This window comes from Carassius auratus, chromosome 43 (assembly GCF_003368295.1).
Source record: "Carassius auratus strain Wakin chromosome 43, ASM336829v1, whole genome shotgun sequence".
In the NCBI taxonomy this organism is placed as follows: Eukaryota; Metazoa; Chordata; class Actinopteri; order Cypriniformes; family Cyprinidae; genus Carassius; species Carassius auratus.
The window spans coordinates 17,986,084-18,006,956 of NC_039285.1; the positions used below are offsets into that span (position 1 = coordinate 17,986,084).

A 20,873-nucleotide genomic window follows, 5' to 3' on the forward strand; every position below is an offset into this window, starting at 1 on the left:
GCTTATTAGCATGCATATTACTAGCATTTTGGCTGTTTACTAGTACTTATTAGGCACATATTGATGCCTTATTCTCTCGAGTTTATTAAGGGAAAACTCCTTGACGTTAATAGTGTGTTCATATTCTAAACTGTCACCACTAGGTGTGTGGGGGAGGGGGACCTTTATAACCATGTCATGTAGACAAACAGACCAATTCTATCGTTCAGTGCTGAAGAGAGCTCTAGCCTAGAAGCCTTGAAAGTACTTGTGGTCTTGCTGTCTAGCAAGAAATCAGCCCAGCCTTCATTTTCAGCGTTCAGACGCAATTAAATCACGTGTGTATGTTCGCCCAATGAACTGTAAGTTAAGTAATTACTATTCATAAGCACAGCCTGCACCTTAATAACATTGGGTGAACGACCCGTTACGTGATTCATATTTATGATCCCGCCTTCACCATAGTAGGATTGACACATTCGTGGGCGGGCTTTAACGTTACCTGAATAGTCTGCTGAACAGTATCTTAGGCGATTTCTAAACTATATCAACACAGACCCACTATATTAGAAGAAATGGAGGACACAAAGCCTGAGGAGACGAATGTGGATGAGCAGAAAGTGAGTATATTTGAAGGCTTTTAAATCAAACCGCTACAGTCAGCAAGATTAGAGCTTTTCCGCTATATTACAGTATATAACTTATAACGTACTCAGGTAACGTTAAGTCAGATCGAATCAAAGACATATCGAAGAAGATTTTCGAGTAAAACCTGTTGTTATATGTTATATATAAGAGATGTGACAATTGCTTTGTGCTCTGTAAGGTTAGTGTAACGTTAACGTTATTTGTATGTTGTTCAAAGCTCTGTTGCTCGCCACAGATGTATAAAGGCCTTCAACCGTCAAATAGCGTTACCAATATTTGAATTGAATCTTAGAAACGTCCAGCTAATTAAATCACCGGATATATAAATAGTAATATTTGTTGAGATGCGATTAATAATAATAATAGAGTTGGTTTGGTTTGTTTTGTATTGGGTTGTGATGGTGATAGTTAGCAGTTAGCATGTGAAGCTAAGTTTACTGTTGAATTACGTTAGCATTTAATATATTAAACTTAAATGTTTTTTATCATTTACTGCTCGTCACAGTGTGTGTAGATCCGTTTGGATTTACATAAAGAGCTTAGAATAACACAATTCTGAAGCACCATGCAGCAAACTGCACCATGATTCCATTGGAAATAATGAATAACGATAACTACATTCCTAAGTTCCTTACAAAATTCCAATTAATGCTGCCCTAATATTTTAAATGAAGTGAAATTGAAAAATGTTTTCGCACTTATTATTTTTCCTTGTAGACACTGATTTATTTAACGAAAAATAAGAAAATAATAATGTATATCATTTGACAAATAAGCATTTTCACACAAGCTTCAATATGGCTCTAATTTGTCTTTTTTTCTTGAAAATGAATATGTACAAAAATAAATAAAGTTTTATGTAACTTACTCCACTTAAGTCAAAATCAATATAACAGAAGTCACAGTTTTTGGCACTTCTCATACATTACTATGCTTGACTGTCACACAACTCAGAACAGGAATTCATTAATGTCCAGTCTTATAATGTGATTAGTTATTAAAGCACGTGTGATTTTAGGGTGTGTGCACACTTGTATTTCAGTTCGATTGGCTCATTAGGTGTGGAACAAAAAGGAAAATGATACATTTGGTCTTGGTCCGCTTGGCTTTCACATTGGCATTTTTGACAGCAAACTGAACCTAAAGGCATAGTGATACGTTCACAACCTGATTGGTTGGCTTGAATGATGTATATATCTTGAAAAATATATATCTCATGAAAACATCAGTCCTGGTCGTGTGATGTTGCATATATTATATAGAATATTTATATTTCTTTCTACCGCAGTATGTTTGATCAGGTTTGTTTCTTTGTGTGTGCTGTTGTGCTTATAGTTTTAATTTCTCAGAGTCAGAAGAAATGAACATGAGCCTCAACTGAGGCGACCTTAATACTGTCAATACATTATCTGTTATTAGTCACTGTTAACACTGAAAGTAAAAAAAAAAAAACAGAATTAGGGGTGTAAAAAAACATTGATACACATGATTATCGTGAAATTTTGTTTTGTGACACTGTATCAATTTTCTAAAACATAATATCGATATAAAAATAATAATAATAATAATAATCATGCAAGATTTATGGCAGTTTTTTTTTTTTTTCATTTTTAGTTTATTTCCTGACTGCTAGATGTCTTCATCTCTGAACAAATCCTGAGAGACAGAAAATACTAGCATTAGAGCACGCCAATATTAATAGCGTTAATGAAGTTCACTGCAAGTAATGGAGGGTGAAAGAATTGTCCCAGTTCTTGTTTCGGTGTACAACTGTAAACTAAAACTGTGAACCCTTAAAGCAGGGTTTAAAAATATATATGGTCTTTTTATAAAATATTTTTTTTTTCTTTTTTTATTATAAAATACATTTTATGCATATTATACATTTAACTAAATGACCCTGCAAGCACATTTAAATTTTCCCCCTTTACTCATACTGTACAAAAAGTTTGTCAATAATGTTGAATGTTACAGGGACTGATTATTGCAAATGCAGATCCCACTGTGTTCTGGTTAAACTTTTTATTTAATATTTTTTATTTATTTAAGGTTTGCATATGGTGGTATTCTTAATGACAGCATTCTTTACAATATTTACTATTCTTAAAATAAGAAATATCCCAATATATTGCCTTGCTTACAGCATCGCATTGTATCGCAACACCTGTCGTCATGACGCTTATCGTATCACCAGATTCTTGGCAATACACAGCCCTAATTAGAATCATTCTCGCCAAAGTTTCGGTGCTGCCCTAGTTATTGTGTCTGGTCAGACACGTAAAATTCTCTTTCACTAGCCCCTACACAAAATCCACTTGTTGCAGACAAGCATTAATTTTTTTAGCACTTTTGCGATATTTTGATATATTGGGATATATTTTTAGAAAAACTGTCATTAAGAACACACCACCATATGCAAAGTGCAAACCTTAGCAAAAAATAAATAAATACAAATTGTTTAACTAGAACACACTGGGATCTGCATTTGCAGTAATCTGCCTCTGTAACATTCAACGTTATTGATACACTTTTGTGCAGTATGTGTAAAGGGGGAAAATTCAAGTGCTTGCAGGATCCTTTAGTTAAATGCATAAAATGTATTTTATAAAAAGACAGTTTATTTACAATGTAACTTAATGTCATTACATTTTGATCTGAACAAAAAACTACATGTGCTTAATATTAATGAAAAATACAGTTCTTGCAGGATTCCTAAAGAAAAAAAATTGTAAAAGAAAATAAATACAGATGTTGTACATTTCTCAGAATCTTTTAACTTGGATTTCATAGGTTTTTCAGTTTGTATTTATGTTCCGCAAGGAATCACAGTGTCTGCGAAGCGAGCACCGCCCCAACTGCACAAAATGCCCCCACCATGAGAGAAAGCTGCAAGTCAACCCTAACATCCACCACGCTCCGCTGCAATTTTCTTCGAATGGGATGTGTCAAGCGGCGTAACCGAAGTGCCAAGTGCGTTGTGGTCCCGGGGCGGACATTACTTCAAAAGCCCAAATGACATCACACTTCAGCTTTGTACACAGAAGTGGGAACTGGAACAATTCTTTCATCCTCCATTACTGGCATCCTCCATTACTCCATTACGCTAACAATAGTGGCGTGCCTTGATGCTAGTATTTCATATCACTATTTAAAGCTGCAGTAGGGAACTTTTAACGCTCTAGCGGTTAATAAACAGAACTGCTTGCGTCTTGCAGAAGAACATTGTAGCCGGAACTACTTCTCTCTGTTTATGTCTATGAAGAAACACAAAGGTACTGGGTTACTCCGCCGCGGTACCCCCGAAGCAATCTAAAATAGTCCGAATATAAACACTTATTATAAGTGCACCCTAGTGATTCAGGACAAGCCAAAAAACTGTTTGGAAAATGGATTCATGGTGTACTCGCTTATTATATACATTTTTCTACATTTTGAACACAAACAAAGTTACGGACCTCAGCTCTGATTGGTTGTTTCTTACCGGGAGCGGTTGACTTTCTGCAAATGGCAATAGGACCACTGGGAGGAGCCAGAGGAGCTTGATTTTTTTTCACAGATTATCTGTCTCATATTCTACTGTCAAGACATAATGACAGGTTTAATAAATATGTAAAAAATGTTTTTTTACAAAAGTTCCCTACAGCACCTTTAAGTTCAGAGATGAAGACTATTATCTAGCAGTCGAGATACAATCTCAAAAAGAAACAACTGCCATTAATCTTATATGGATTGTTTTATTCATTTAATTTTTTAATATTGATATTCCGTTTTCGAGAATCGCTACAGTGCAGCCAAAACAAAATATTGCATTACTCATGAGTACCGATATTTTCTTACACACCTATTTAATTTATGTGAGTGTGTTTTCTCTCAGGATGAGGAGAATAAGATCTGTCCAGAGAAACTGGAGGAAGCCAAACTGAAGGCCAAATACCCTCAATTGGGTAATAAGCCTGGAGGATCCGATCTGCTCAGAAAAAGACTGCAGAAGGGGGTGAGTTTCATTCACATGCTCTCTTTCTACCCACATTGGTACTTTGAAAACCTGTTTTGTAAGAGGAATAAGATCACAAGGCTTTGGTGGTTTTACACCAGCAGCAGAACATCACAGCATTATGTGACATTTGAGTCATAAGCCACAGGTGGCATGTGTATTGTAAGATGTGTTACAGACACAAGTTCCGGTCAGTTTGAGAACATTAACCTCGGTTGTAGATGTGTACTAACTGTCAAAAGTTTGGAAGTTTTTTGGAAAGAAGTCTCTTGTGCTCACCAAGGCTGTGGATACTTCAAGTCTTTAGTGTTCAAATGATGCTTCAGAAATTATTGTCATATGCTGATTTGGATATAAATTTTGTTCATTAAAGGGGTAATGCCCATTTTCCACAAATTGATATGATTCTTTAGGTTTGATTCTTCGAATTAAAAGCCTGTACTGTAGTTTGGTTACAATTTCTCAATGCTAGTGTAAAACAACACCCCTTTTACCCTGTCAAAAGAAGCTCTTTGGATTGGAAGTTCAACTTAATTGTCTATAACCCCCCCTCAGGTATTTATACAGTATGTATCGACAATTTCAATGTTCAAACGTTTAATTAATGTCATCCAGGGGCTAGGAGAAAACCTCCTGTAATCAATCACTATGTTCCTTGTTTTATTAATATTCAACTGAAGAGAAAATCGATCACACTTTGAAATGAACTCCTCTACAACAGGACCATGCCCAAGATCCTGATTGTGAAGAAGACTTAAAGGGGGGGTGAAATGCTATTTCATGCATACTGAGTTTTTTACACTGTTAAAGAGTTGGATTCCCATGCTAAACATGGACAAAGTTTCAAAAATTAAGTTGTACGTTTGAAGGAGTATTTTTGTTGCCAAAATACCTCTTCCGGTTTGTCACATGTTTCGGAAAGTTTTTTTCGAGTATGGCTCTGTGTGACGTTAGATGGAGCGGAATTTCCTTATATGGGTCCTGAGGGCACGTTTGCCGGAAGATCGCATGCTCCTGTATAGCAGAGCACTGAGAGCACAACAGATTTCACTGATCAGAGCGAGAGCGTCGCGAAATGTCACAAAAGGAGTGTTTTTGGTTGCCAGGGCAAGACAACCCTGCACAGATTACCAAAAGAGAAACAGCAAACCCCCCCTGTCACTGAATCATCTGCATATTTTATTATATAACTATTCTCATTCGTGCTCCGGCAATCATTCATTTACATATTAAAGGGGGGGTGAAATGCTCGTTTTCACTCAATATCCTGTCAATCTTGAGTACCTATAGAGTAGTACTGCATCCTTCATAACTCCAAAAAGTCTTTAGTTTTATTATATTCATAAGAGAAAGATAGTCTGTACCGATTTTTCCCAGAAAAACACGACCGGCTTGAGGTGTGACGTGTGGGCAGAGCTAAAGAATCACGAGCGCCAGTAGGCTTTTGCGTTGAGAGCGTTTGGAAGTTGTGACATTACCGTGAGGACAAAACCAACCAAAACAAACCATGGCTAACAGTCAGATATATTATAGCATATATTTATGATCCAGAATCAGATCCAGAGGCTGAAATTTAACAAGAGCAGCATCAGCAACGACGTCTCTATGTGGTATGTACTGAAACTGTATATATTTGCTTAGCGGTTTTGGAAAATGACTAAGTTCCACTTTATGTCGTCTTTTTTTTTTTTTTTTTTTTTTTAAGCTGTACATGTGGAATGTGCAGTTTGATGACAACATCGCATGTTGTTTACTTGATGTGCTTACACGCCGATAGCTAAGTTAACAACACAGAGATATTAAAAGCAGTTTTACTCACCGCCTGCGGTTCCAACACACGATCGTGACCCTTTTTCGTTGGGACTGCATCATCCTTAAGAAATAAACGATGTGCAAATCCGGCGTCAAACTGGGCCTTGTTTGTAAAACAAGCATCTTCGAAATGCAGGGGAACAAACACAAACACTTGCACAACTCCGTTGATGCTCTGTAAAAATAAACTCCATCCACTGGTCCCTTAATGCTGTTTCTCTTTTGGTAATCTGTGCAGGGTTGTCACAAAAACACACTCCTTTTGTGACATTTCGCGATGCTCTCGCTCTGATCACTGAATGCCTCTGCTCTCAGTGCTCTGCTATACAGGAGCGCGCGCTCTTCCGGCAGAAGTGCCCTTAGGACCCATATAAGGAAATTCCGCTCCATCTAACGTCACACAGAGCCATACTCGAAAAAAACTTTCTGAAACTTGTGACAAACCGGAAGGAGTATTTTTGGAACAGAAATACTCCTTCAAACGTACAACTTAATTTTTGAAACTTTGTCCATGTTTAGCATGGGAATCCAACTCTTTAACAGGGTAAAAAACTCAGTATGCATGAAATAGCATTTCACCCCCCCTTTAAACAAAAGGGTTGAAAGACAACAGGCACGAGGAGACCCAGTAGAGCAATATTGAAAATAAAAATGAACACCGTTAACTCTAACTGACACACTGAAGACGTTCTACAAAAAGTCCAAAATCCATCCAGAAATATTAAGATCCAAGTTAAAAAGAGAAATTAATTTCTCTACTAACAAATGTGGCTTTATTGTGTTAAAAGCAGAAGAGAAATTAATAAATAACAATCTAGGATGGGTCTTGGGCCTTACAAAGTGAATAAACAGATAATTCCGCAAGGTAAGGTTAGCATTCTCAACTCCCCTGCCCTGTCTAAATGCAAACGGATCAAATCTATCTTTTGACTGCTGTAAAATTTCACCTTTAGCTACCTTCTCAAAACAATTTATTACTAATGAAGTAAGAGCTACTGGCCTGAAATCCTTTAGCTCATGTGGATAGGGCCCTAAGAAATCCGTTTTATTTTTTCCAAAATTCTGTTTTTTCCATTTTAATTTTTCTGGATTCTGTTTTTTTTTCCCCCATTTAAATTATTCTCAACTCTTTTTTTTTTTTTAATGGTTAAATTTAATTTTATTAATCAAAAAGCATGTCTAATTAATTAAAACTAGCAAATGTATAAATTTTCACATCAATTTATTAAAAGTTTAACAAAAATTACGTTTATTGCCCTTTAAAAATATAATTTTTTATTCACCATATGTTTTATTGTAACCTAATTCTGTGTTTTAGCATGTCTAATTATTTAAATGCATAAAAACAACTTAATTTATTACATTTTTGTTTTCTTCCAGTAGTCTAATGAATTCCCCCCCAGGAATCCTAGTTATCAAGGCATAAAACATGAATTTAATTTGTCTTTTAATAAATAATAAATTTTTGGTAAACAAAGGGAATGTACTATTAAAATATAGAAGAAATGTTATGTGATTATTCCTTAAAAATAATGTTTGTTTCTTTTTAGTAGTAATGGGCTATGTACATTATGCTGAACAATAGTAATACATTTCTGGCAAATTCTTGCCTTTAAACTAAACCGGACTTTTATTTTTATTTTATTGGTTGCCATGAATACCTTTACAGTTCTGTGTATGTGACTAGTTTTACTCAAATAAAACATTCAAATACTCATGAAGTCACTTTCAGAACAGTTCTGGAGATGTTCCTTATGTGTTCACGTCCTTATTTAGAGAGACAGCAGACACTGAAATCATGACGCTTGATTCTGTGTGTAATAGACGAAACTGTGCTTCTGCGCCATTCATTAACAGAGACACGCAGAACATGCTGGAGTCATATTTAAATCGACTCTTCCGGCTTAATATTTACAGATAGTAGTCCATATCGTGATTTGATTTAAATGTAATGACCTACTTTTTATTAATTTGTTCATTCAAAAGACAAATTCCGTGACATTCTGCGTTAAACTGTGAATTTCATCTTTATGACTGGATTCCGCGATTCTGTACACGTTTTCTGTATTGTGGAAATCATAAGGCTCTTTGTGGAGACCTAGTCTTAGCTACAGGAACTCTTAATTGTGTAATATAAAATGTATATTTAAAGTGTAACAACATCTTTCAAAGTTTTTGGAACATAAACACGTTTACTGTGCCATAGTTCACTCATGCCAACAAGTTCTTCTCAACTGCTTTCTTTCCCAGCCAAAGTACTTTGACTCAGGTGACTACAACATGGCGAAGGCCAAGATCAAGAACAAGCAGCTTCCAGCGGCACAGACAGAGAAGACCGAGATCACCGGAGACCACATCCCCACCCCTCAGGATCTGCCACAGAGGAAACCCTCTCTGTTGGCCAGCAAACTGGCTGTCTGATACCTGCTGCTGTCCTCCACTCCACACTCACAAATCATGTCTCTTCATCCATTAATGTCTGATCCTGCCCTCATCCTCTCTTGTTTCCTGTCCTCTGAAAATACACTGAATAGTCAAGGGTTGCAGATGTTACAGAGCTGCACTGCCGCACTGTGAGGTGGGTTGGGTCGTGGCTCCAAAGGGGGTGAAGTTCTCCGAAGACTTCTGGTATTTTTAATGTGTCGTAGTATGTAGTTGAAAGAGTACATATTTGCTAGTGAGTGAGGGCAAACTGCATTTTAGAAGATGTTTTGTATTTTAATTATAACCATTCCTGAATTACCCACTGCTTCGAGGACAAGGTCACCCAAAAATGAAGATTCTATCAATTGCTTTATTTCCTCCAGTGAACGCAAAAGGAAATGTTTAGTGGAATGTCAAAGTTGCTCTTTTTCAAAGGAAGTCTATAAAGGGAAAGGGTTGTAGAGATCCGGGAATTTCAAAACACTGTACTGGAAGTAGTCCACACACCTTGTTCCAACCATGGAGGTCACTGAGATACAGACCTCTGCATTTTTTCTAGGCGTTTTATAATAGTTGTTCAATAATTACCTAATAATAACTGTACTTTGTTATAAGGATGTTGTACAATGCCAAGATAATGGACTTACCTATCTGAGCTGAAAAGCGCTCATCAGTATCAAAATTATTAAGAGTTCCAATCAAATCAGAGAAGGCTTTTACTGTTACTGTTTACAGAAGCCAAATGTGAATTCCAACATGGAGCTTCAGTTGTAACAGACAAAAAGTCTGGTGTAACTAGGTCAACATTTGATATTTGGCAACAGTGTTGCCATGCTTTTATCTTGTGTCTTCTGAAGCCATACCATAACTTTGTGTTTGGGAATTAAATTTAACATTTTTCCCCTCCATAGTTTTCATATCAAATCAAATGCTCGCGCTTGATTGAATGCTGATGCAAAATCACTATACAAAAGAATGTTTGAATCTATATGAGCGTAAATAATAAAATGTTTTAGCAAATTACATCTTAAGTTATTACATTGCTTCAGAAGACCTAATATAAGATCCAAAGAAAGACACGTGCAGTTGGAATGACATAAGAGTAAAGAGGAAATTGTGCTAGAATATTTTTTTCGGGGTGAGCTTTTCCATTAATCATGGAGTTAAGTGCTTGAATCCATAATGAACTGAAGGTAATCTCCAATAATGTGGTTTATCTGCACACTGTTTCTTTCATGAGAATGCTTTTTTTCTTTTTGTCAGGTTTCAGGTTAGTCATGGTTGATAGCATGTAATGCAGATCTCTGAGGCTGCTGTCACCTTGTCTCGTACCATAGAGCTTAAAGCCTTATGATGATGTAGTGCCAATGCACAGATTGGCAATCACAAGCAGTTCTGTAACTCCACACGTCACTATCATACGTCACTTGTGTCTGGTTGTAGAGTCCAGGCAGTGAGGATGCTTCTCCACCTTCTCTCACCAATCTCCTGTACATCGTCTTCTATGCAGAGGAGGGAGACAGCTGCCTGTCCGCTCCTCACACCACATGGTCACACTACGTACAGTAAACTCCACGGTTTGCATGAGCATAAACTGTGGCCGCTTTTGAGCCATTTTGACTTGTAAATAAAATAGTTTTGCAAACCTTCTGTGCTTTTGAGTATTTTTATAAGTGAAATTATCAGTTGGGCTTTATATTTCCATTTCTCTGATTCCAAAAAATAAACTACAGTAATATGTATTATATACTTAAAACTTAATATTATTTATATTTTTATATACAGTATATAGATCGTGGCGTAGTGGTTAAGGATCTGGACTTGATAATGCTAAATCTTATAGAGAGTGTTTCATAATCTACCACTATTGTGTCTGAGAATGAGAAATGCACCAACAGAGGGCAGAGTGGAGTAATGATTTATTGTTATACTGTACATTTATGTAATCTACAGGTAAAAGTTAGAAATATTTTATTTTTTTCAAGGCTGCACTCGAAGGGAGTCTTTGCGCTTGGATATAAAGGTGAGTAAACTGAACCAGAATTATAGATTTAACTGAGAATGTAATTAAAATACAGGTTCTTCTAAAAAAATTAGCATATTGTGATAAAAGTTCATTATTTTCCATAATGTAATGATAAAAATTTAACTCATATATTTTAGATTCATTGCACACCAACTGAAATATTTCAGGTCTTTTATTGTTTTAATACTGATGATTTTGGCATACAGCTCATGAAAACCCAAAATTCCTATCTCAAAAAATGTGCATATATATATATACATCTTTTATATAATATTATTGCTCTAGTCTAAATAAATATAGTGTAGTGGTCCAGTTTTGTCCACCAGAGCGCGCTCTTGCGTCATTATTTTCGGTCATTGCAACCGCGTTTTTCCATAGATCGGACCCAGAACGAACAGAGACACGCCAGAAACCGGGCAGTTTCATGAGGAATCAGCCGGTGCCTTTGGATTCATGACATCCTTCTAAAGGCTTTTCATTTTCGGGAGATCTACAGGAGAGCTTTGAATGTTCGGGACTGATCGGATGTTCAGCTGACTGTGATTGCAGGAACATTGTGCGAGCATCATCATGGCTGCGTCTGAATTATATTCAAAGGTAAACATACTCTGCGTCTGATTGTATGAACAATCCAGTGGGAATGTCAGTGCAATGCCGAAGTGTTAACGCAACGCCAGTGCATACACGCGTGCGAAAGAGTGACTGTTATGCTGGGAGGCATAGGGCATATGTTGTGTTTGCCTTCTGATTATTCGAATGAAATTCATCATGCATGCCTTATTCCGATGAACAACTTATTTTCTAATTTTGGACGAAGATATGTTTTATATTGCAGTCATATATTGTGAGTTTTTTTTTTGTCTGCATTACCACGCGATTTGTCGTTTAATTGGAAAACCTTAGATTGCAACATCTTGCAGTATAAAAAACGCACTATTTGTATAAATTCAACGAAGTGTACACGAAACCCCCGCATTGCTTGTTATTTTTTATTGAAGATGGTACGTTACATGCAAAGATTTGACAGCATTAGGTAGACTGTTATACCTTTGTCTCCCTTAGAAACAGCAGATATTCCTAGTATTGCACATGCAAGCAGAGGTTTTCAAAGGCCTGCCTGGGATGTATTGATATGGGTCACAACTGTACGTAGTTGGGTGACTACAGAGAGTCAATGGGATGCTGGCGGTGCTGATGCAAGCATCATTTCCTGCACGGGATGATGGGACCATCTCTGGTGCTGATGCGAGCATCTCTAACATCACAGCCTGCATCCACGCATCTTCTGGCATAGTTGATTTCATTACCTTGCTGAGGCCTGTAGGCTGGTCTGCACATATCAAGATGTCTCCATGGGGGAAAATAAAATCCAATATTGTTGTGTAGCAGCCAAAACATGACATCATCACATATGCAGTCATAAATGATGTCGCAGATGAGAAATGGTTGAATGCTTTTACTGAAAAGAGAGGGAAAGAAGAAGGAAGGCCCGCCCATCCCCCATGATGTAGCTGTCTTATGGTAATTGCACAGATCCTTTTGAGAGCTGCTAGAACACATCACATTTTTTTTATTCAAGCGTACATGTATAACAAGCTTGACAAGGTTTATTTTTAAAAGGCTTTTTCATTTTACATGGTTAGCATCATGGTTGTTTAGTAGTCAGCGTACATACAGTATAGGATGTTTATTTCCAGGCAAGTTGTGTATCTCATTTAATATTTAAAGGGATAGTTCACACAACAATGAAAATTCTGCCGTTATTTACTCTGCCTCATGTCATTCCAAACCTATAGAACTTAGAAGATCCAAAAAAGGTAATAAAAGCATCATAACATGAATTCTTGTGAATTGAGTGGTTTAACATCTTTTAAAAAGATATGATCACTTTATATGATGAACAGATTTATCTAGGCTGATCTAGGCTTTTATTTACATCTAAACAAAGATGGACACATAACATGTCACATTGGATAAACACAGCTCAAATGTGTGTCATTTGGGATAATGTTGTGATTTGTTATGGGTATGTTTGCTGTGTTTAGTTATTCTGAATGGATCCATGTACCGTAGTAGATTTATGCAGTCAGCTTATGTTGGCATCTCCACGTGGTCCTGGTCGTTTTTTTGGAAAGACATTTAAATTTATCCCGAGAAAAACTTGCAGAAAATACAGACTTGTGAAAATCACCCTTCAGGTTTTTGTTTACTTTGCTGGATATAGAAAATTACCAAATAAATGTGTTAAACAATATAAATGGTGCATGCTTCATGATGTGTGCGATTAATCACGATTAATAATCACTGAAAAAGGGTGTGATTAATCTGATTTTAGAAACACACACACACACACACATACACACATGGTAAGCTGTGTTACCTAAGGTACGGATGGCTCGATACCAAAATGTTGACTACGGTATGATACTAGGATCTAATACCTCGGTAGCGATACTAAATCGATACCATAGGTGACAAATAACCAGCCTTAAAATATAAGTGAACTGAAAACTATTTTATTAACCACACCACTTGTAACTCTGCATGAACAATTGTGAAAAAAAAAAAAAATGTACAGATAAAATTAAAACAGGATCATCTTTTCATATCTTTTCAGTCTTCATCAAATGGTGCAAAGCAAATGTATGAGAATGTAACAGCTGTCTCCAGTGTGGTGATGTCTGTGTCAGAAGGCATTAGGCACCACTCATTCCTTTTTTCTTGCTGCTGTTAACAGAAACAGTCCACCATGTTGAATGTAGAACCCAGTGGGTAGGTTCATTGAAGACCAGCTTGTGGTCTGGGAGGTGAAGGAGCTGTTGCTTTTCTTTTAAAATTATTGACATTTTGTTTGATCTAGAAAATGCACTTTTCTTAGCCTGGACTGACATGATGCCACACGGCCCAGGGTGCTGTAGCCTTGTTCACTGCCAGATGTAGGTTGTGACCGAAGCAAGGAACCCAGAGAGAATTCTTTTTCTAAAATGCTTGGATGCATTATCTGTTGTGATTCCACTCAGACATGTCATATATCCAGTTTCCATGTTTGTATTACTGTTTCTTCAAGGACCTCTCCAATGCTCTCTCTTGTGTGTTTTAAATGCATTGCTGCACATCCACGACACCAGGACTGCATTTCCCAAGAGTCACTAATGAAGTGAATTGTAAGAGCCATATACGAGTCCACTGTTCAACTAATCTAAAGGTCTGTTGTTCTTGCAAAGTAAGATTGGCTGGACTGTTGTGATTCAAGCACAGACCTCGTTTCGTTGTACAAAGTGTGAATCTCTCTTTCAGAAAAATATATTTTTTATATCTATATTTATATCTTCAAGCTGTTTTGTCAACAACTGAAATGGGAATTTGGTCCATGCAAATAAACTCTGCTATAGCCCTTGCTAGAGCTTCTTTCATATTTTCTAGTCATCGATAGTACCTCTGAAATATAATGCCATATTTCACATCTGCTGCTTTCTCTATTTATTATTTTTAGACATGTAGAGTGAGTTTCACCTGTTTTATCCATTGTCGTTTCTCCGTTGTCGTGCTTGTCAGTATCGCGTCAGTTTGGCTGATACTGGCGCATAGTGGTGAACTTCGGAACAGCAGCGAATGAAATATCGAACTGAGCAAAGTGATGATATCGCACTGTTTAAAATATATTATATATTGCATTTTTTTTCCAGTACCAGTATACTGCACATCCTTAACCTACGGTACTCGGCCTGCAGCCTTGTGCCTATGGCCAAACACAGCCATATCGCACGTCTACGAGTTTATGCAAGCGTTTTTACAACAGTTTAATGTCACAAATGTCTTTTGTGCAGAACTATACTTCCTCCTGCCATGTATTTAAATCTCAAGTTGACAGTTAAACAGTTGAGGCCAGGCCTGTGTTACTAATTTGGAAACGCCAATTAGGAGCTAGTACCAAAAGAAATGTTGAAAGGGTTCATTAAACATTTTTGTATTATTGTATTAAAAGCTCACTTTATTATGTAGAGTATTATAGAGAGATGGACTGAGTGAATTTGATTACCTGCATTTGATACAGCAATTTATTCTTTGCTTAATCTCATATTCACACACACACAAAAAAAAAACATTACCTTGAATGTCCACTGAAGAAAGCAATATCTTTGTCATACTGTCCTTTCATCTGTTAAGTGTGAATTCCAATGACACTGCTGCTCACTGCATTTGTTGGCTGTGTCTTACAAGGTGTTGTTTAAAGTAAAAAATAACTTACTTGTTTACAAACCTGTTTCAGTCTCTTTCAATATAAAAGTCTTTACTGCTGACTCACTGATAAAAATAGTAACTTGTTGCTATCTAATTGCTGTACAATGTAATGAATCACCATCACGTACAAACACTCTATTTATCAATACTAAATGCTATTATTAAATGCTACTATTATTTATAAAAAATATTATTTATTTAATAATAATGTTTAATAAACAACAACGACCGTAAAATTTGCTAGGCAGTTCAGGCAGAGTCTTCTGAAGCACCACAAGAGATCAGGTCAGATAAAGAGATCAAGACAATCATTTCACACATACAAAGATGTTCCTGTGCTCAGTGGTAGAGCATTGCAGGTTGTGGGTTCAATCCCAGGGAACACGTACTTAAATATATATATATATATATATATATATATATATATATATATATATATAGCCTGAACAAACTTTAATATACAGCATCTGTTAAATGCATAAATGTAAAGACCACACAGACTTCAATCCACTTCAAACCTCATTGATCCACGTGTAATAATTTCACACTACTTTTATATCCTTTTTGGAGTTTCTGACTTGAATTTATTATTTGACTTTATTAATATAATTTTACTTGTTAAACATGATGATGAGAAAGTTATGACAGAATTTTCTTTTTTTGGATGAACTGTTCCTTTAATGCAGTCTAGCCTTGTATTGTCTCTCTTGGTTATTGTGATGCATTGGACAATCAAAGCATTATTATAGTTATCTTAACTGCTATGATGTCATGTCTAAATGTTTTATTTGGCTGTCTGCAGTCAGCATGATAGATTTTCCTATCCTCTCTTAAGGGTCCCCAAATCCAAGAAGTTAAATTAACAATTTCCTTGGGTTTGTAGGCAAACGCTTATCATGGAATACTGCTGCAGGCTGCTGCTTACAGACCTTATGGAACAAACTTTTTACAAAACCAACAGATCCTTATAACAGAGGATGAAATCACACTCCCACATCCACAAAGCTGTGCTAATAGACTCTACTTATATTTATGTAAACAGAAAGATAATATATTAAAATGTTGTATCATGCCTTTTATTATTTACTTTCTTTCCATAATGGCAGTTTATAATGATGCACTCACACACAAGCTGTAGGATTTTGTCAGATACAAAATACTTGGTACACATTGAACAAACATACATTAGCTGCTTGTTTCTAATGGTGGGATTTTTTTAGAAGGGTCTGCAGAGCAGTAGGTGCTACACAAAGCCAGAAATAGTGCAAGGTTTGATATATATATATATATATATATATATATATATATATATATATATATATATATTTTTTTTTTTTATTTATTTATTTTTTTTTTTACCACATTTTACTTTTGTGATATATAGAAATAATAGTATCTCTCCTGCTTTGTCCTTATTACGTTATTATTAAGGGTGCACTGTAAACATCGGCCGATAATTAATGCGCATCTTGTCAAGCCGATTATCTAATCAGCAATAAATAATGCTGATAATGTAGAATTTGTGCAACTTGTCAGTTCACAACGGCTCTGTGTAGTAACAGCTGCTCAATGTGAAATCATGCAGCTGATGAAATTTACCGCTGATGAGGTAATTGTCTTTACTGACCAGATGCGCATTAATTATCGGCCGATATTTATCGTGCACACCTACTCATTATAACTATGAAGAACTCACTTTCTTCTGTGAAATGCAAAAGAAGATATTCTGAAAAAAATGTCTGTTTATTTATTTAATTATTTATTGTCCATACAATGAAAGTCAAAGTTGTTTGCACTCTTCAAGATATCTTATTTTGTGTTCCAAAGAAGTCATGCATGTTTGGAACAACAGAGAATTCCTGAAGATCATACTGTGTGTTAAATTCAATAAGACTTTTAAACTAGAATATTTGACATTTTATTACTTTTTTTGTATTGTCAATACAATATTTCTGAATTAACAGATAAAGATAAAAGAACAAAATCCATTAAAATGTATATTTGAATGTGAAACCTGTTGAAAATAATGATTAAGATGAGGAAACATACTCCATTTCTAAGGAAAATAAATTATTTTGTATTCTATATTTGTTACACCATATAATATTAGACTCTTAAACTTTATTTAAAATGGTGTAAAATTTTTAAAACCAAATAAAGCCAACATAAATGTTTTTTTTTTTTTTTATTATCGTGGACATTTTGTAGTAACATTGTTATGAGCCCTATGTGTGATAAACATCATGTGAATGACTTTGTTCTTTCTTAAATGGCAATCCATTAATGGCCGACATGCGTTGCATTACTAGAAAGAACCAATTTAAAAATAAAAAGGTTCCTGCTCATGTGACACTAGAGGTTTGGCCATTCTGAGAACAGCTGAGGATACAAACAAACAATTCTCTCTGCTGACTCGGGCATCAGCAGCTCGGGACGCAATTATCAATATGTCCGCCTGGGATCAAGGTTCCAATCAGAAGCATTGTGCGATCCCTAACGTGCTTCCCAGCACTGGCAGAAATAGGGCAGACGTCATTTTTCTTGTCTTCAGCATGAAATAGATCAGGTTGTGCTTTAAACATGAACCAGGAGTTGGATTTTATGTTTGTTAAAGTAAGTACTAAGCCTTTTGCCTTTCAGTATTCATTGTGGTACAGTACTTCTTAGTAGATGATCAGGATTTTTTGGAGACACAAGCTAAATTGGTTAATGAAATTCTGGTTGTAACCCTTACATCAACTCGGGTACGAACTGACACAAATCAAGCTAATTCCTTCATCTCACCTGTATTTGATGTAGCTGCTTCAGTTTAGTAAATACTTTGTATGGTTCTATTAAAAATCAGATTATAATAAACAATTAGATATTAATAATATTAATAATAATAATAGCAATAATGTAAACATTTGTTTGCATATTACATTTAGACATGCATATTATTATTGTCTAATAATATGCTTAATATTTTTGCACAAATATAATGTAATTTGACTGTTTACATACATATATATATATATATATATATATATATATATATATATATATATATATATATATATATACACAAAAATATAGAGAAAGAGAGAGGGATTTTTAAATATATGTAATACATTTGTTTTGTTGTCAATTATCTTGACGATTCAATTTTCTGTAGTGCTCATGCAGTATCCATAAGCATGAATCAGGATGAACTGACAAACATGACGGAAATGGCATGACGGAATCTCATATTACGGGATTTTAGTCTCTGTGTGAACATCACATCTTCAGTTAATTTGACTAAATTTAATCCTGCACCATTACGTTTGGATAAGATTCTGTCTTGGCTATGGTAATTTATCATGTGTTTTAACACTGTTCTGTGCCCCAGAGAATCCTGGGTAACCTGTCTTTGGAATTCCAGAGTGACTGTAAACAAGTGCAGCATAGTTATTTTTTCCAGCAAACAGATTTTGTGGGATTTTGGACGTTTCTGGCAAGCGTAGGGGAGACCTGGTCACTACAGTCTGGTGGGTAAAGGGTTTGCTGGTGAAGGGATACTCTCGGGAACAGCAGGCAGCAGATTTTCACATGAGCGCAGGTCATGTGATGGTCTTTTCAGCTCTTTCCCTCTCCCCTTTTCCTTGTTTTCTCTTTTAAACTCTAAGGTCAAAGCCCAGGGCATTGTGTAACATTTAAAGGTATAGTTCACCCAAAACAAAGATGTTTAGCAGAATTTTCAAACTACTTATCTCCACGAAAGTTAAAGGACAAAAATGCTATAAAAATATCTTAAATATAGTTACAATATAGGGTTGGGCGATATAGCAAAAATATATCATTATTTTTTTCAGGAAAATCATGATTCACAGTTTTATCACGATTCTTTGTCATGTTGCAATAGTGGGCGAAGATAAAAAAAAAAAAAAAAAGTCATCATTATTTTATCTTTGTTAGTTAAAAATAAGGAAAAAATATACATTGCAAAAACATAAAACATAAGTTATTTTGAAGAGTGTGGGTAACCGAACATTTGCTGGTCTCCTGTGACTTCCATAGTATTTGTTTCTCCTACAATCAAAGTCAATGGGGACCAGCAAAGTTTGGTTATAACCACATTCTTCAAAATATCTTCTTTGGAGTTCAGCACAAGAAAGATATTAATACAGGTTTGGAACAACATGAGGGTGAGTAAATAATGACAAAATTTTAGTTTTTGGTTGAACTATCTCTTTAATGACAAGCGCAACAGCATGCTTAGTACAATTATGTCGCGTTTCAGATGAGGTCGGAAATGGGAACATTTTTTGAAATGTCCCACTTCAAACCTCACATCATGTTTTACCACAACAAAATATTTATCTCATGGTGACGCCATGGCACAATTATGGCAAAAAAAGGAAAATATTTATGTAAAATTCTGCTGTCTGTATTGAAAACAGTTGATGAATTTCGAAAACTAAAGGCCTGTTCACACCAAGGACAATCACTATAAAGACAGCAATAAAGATATAGTTCTAAAAATTGTTCTCAATATTAAAAAATAACAGAGGCGCAGAGAATTTTTTTTATCTCAATTATCTCCAGCTGATGAATGATAAAACATTGACAGCCAATCAGAATCAATCCTGCAATAATGAACTCGAGAATTTTAAGCGGCAGATGGAATGTGCGCTTGGAATAAACAGACGATATCGTCTGGTGTGGACGCTAATGTAGCTATCTTTATAGGAATCATTCTTGGTGTGTAAAGGCCTTTAGATTTACAACTAGATAGCAAAAAAGTCTGTAATGGGGTAATTAAATGCAACAAATCATGTAAAAATGGATCATCATTTACTTTAATTTTGATTATTGCCTTTATCATTTAAACAACAGAAACATATTGATCTATCTATATTTTAGTCCGTCAAAATATATGGACAACAAAGTTCACTAACCCAGTTAACTTTTTAGGATCAGTGTTTATTCTCTTTAGCATGCAATGTGATACATTTCAGTCAGTTCCCTGATCCATTCAATTTCATCGAGTAAAGAACAAATTTGTACTCACATGTTTTACTTATTAGGTACATTATCATCTCTGACAGACAGCATGTTGAAGCCGCTTAGGCTGCCATTTTCTCTTTCTTCTTGGAAAGCGATGACGTAGTGAAAACATCTGGTAGTGTGGGTATTGCGTGTACTCCCTGGACCTCTGCTTCTCAAAAATATTCCTGTGTATTGTGCATGTTATTTTCTGACAGACATCAGTGTCTGTGATATTCAAAGGATGTAGATTTGAAAACAGATGAATCAAAAGGTAAAACTTGTTTATTGCTTAGCTGTCAAGTATTCAGTGAAGTGATTGATGCCCTTGAGAGTGTTCTGTTGTTTTATTTTTAATATTCCAACCAACAGCCAGCATATGTTTTTGACGGACGTGATAACAGACATGAGGGGGGAATTTTTTTTCCATTTCATTATATGGAAAAGAGCAGCTTGGATATTTTGGACACTTTTTGTGAAGCATCATGGATTTTTCCATTATACAAATCTCTCTCACAGAATATAGTCAGCTGAGATCAGGGGCGGAGCGGGGGGGTGGCTAATGGGGCTTAAGCCCCGAATGTTTTGTCAAAAGCCCCGAATCTTTTAGCTTTTTTAAAATAACTTCAACTTTGTTTCATTTCCTCTCAGTCTCTCAGACTGGAGCGGCAAAAAAAAAAAGAGAAAGAAACAAAAGCTCTATTACTGTGCGTTGTGGCGGACGGTAAAGCATCACGCATC

The 20,873-nt window shown here is 35.7% G+C and overlaps 2 protein-coding genes across 6 annotated transcripts in view; both read left to right on the forward strand.

Moving 5' to 3' along the window:
- The first annotated feature begins 437 nt into the window (after positions 1 to 437).
- Positions 438 to 10,507, forward strand: LOC113061819 (cAMP-regulated phosphoprotein 19-like). Its single transcript, XM_026231267.1, has 3 exons — positions 438 to 599; positions 4,502 to 4,621; positions 8,684 to 10,507. Exons 1-3 carry the CDS (start codon positions 555 to 557, stop codon positions 8,852 to 8,854), a joined length of 336 nt encoding a protein of 111 aa, XP_026087052.1. The 5' UTR covers positions 438 to 554; the 3' UTR covers positions 8,855 to 10,507.
- A 698-nt stretch (positions 10,508 to 11,205) lies between these two features.
- LOC113061820 (unconventional myosin-Va-like) overlaps positions 11,206 to 20,873 on the forward strand; it is an 85,032-nt gene continuing 75,364 nt past the window's right edge. For 2 of the 5 annotated variants that reach the window (XM_026231272.1, XM_026231268.1), the window contains exon 1: positions 11,207 to 11,480. In XM_026231272.1, the coding sequence (XP_026087057.1) occupies positions 11,454 to 11,480 (27 nt within the window). In that variant the 5' untranslated portion in view covers positions 11,207 to 11,453. Of the gene's footprint in view, positions 11,481 to 20,873 lie in introns of all 5 variants that reach the window. The other 3 variants (XM_026231270.1, XM_026231271.1, XM_026231269.1) reach the window with 2 other exon arrangements.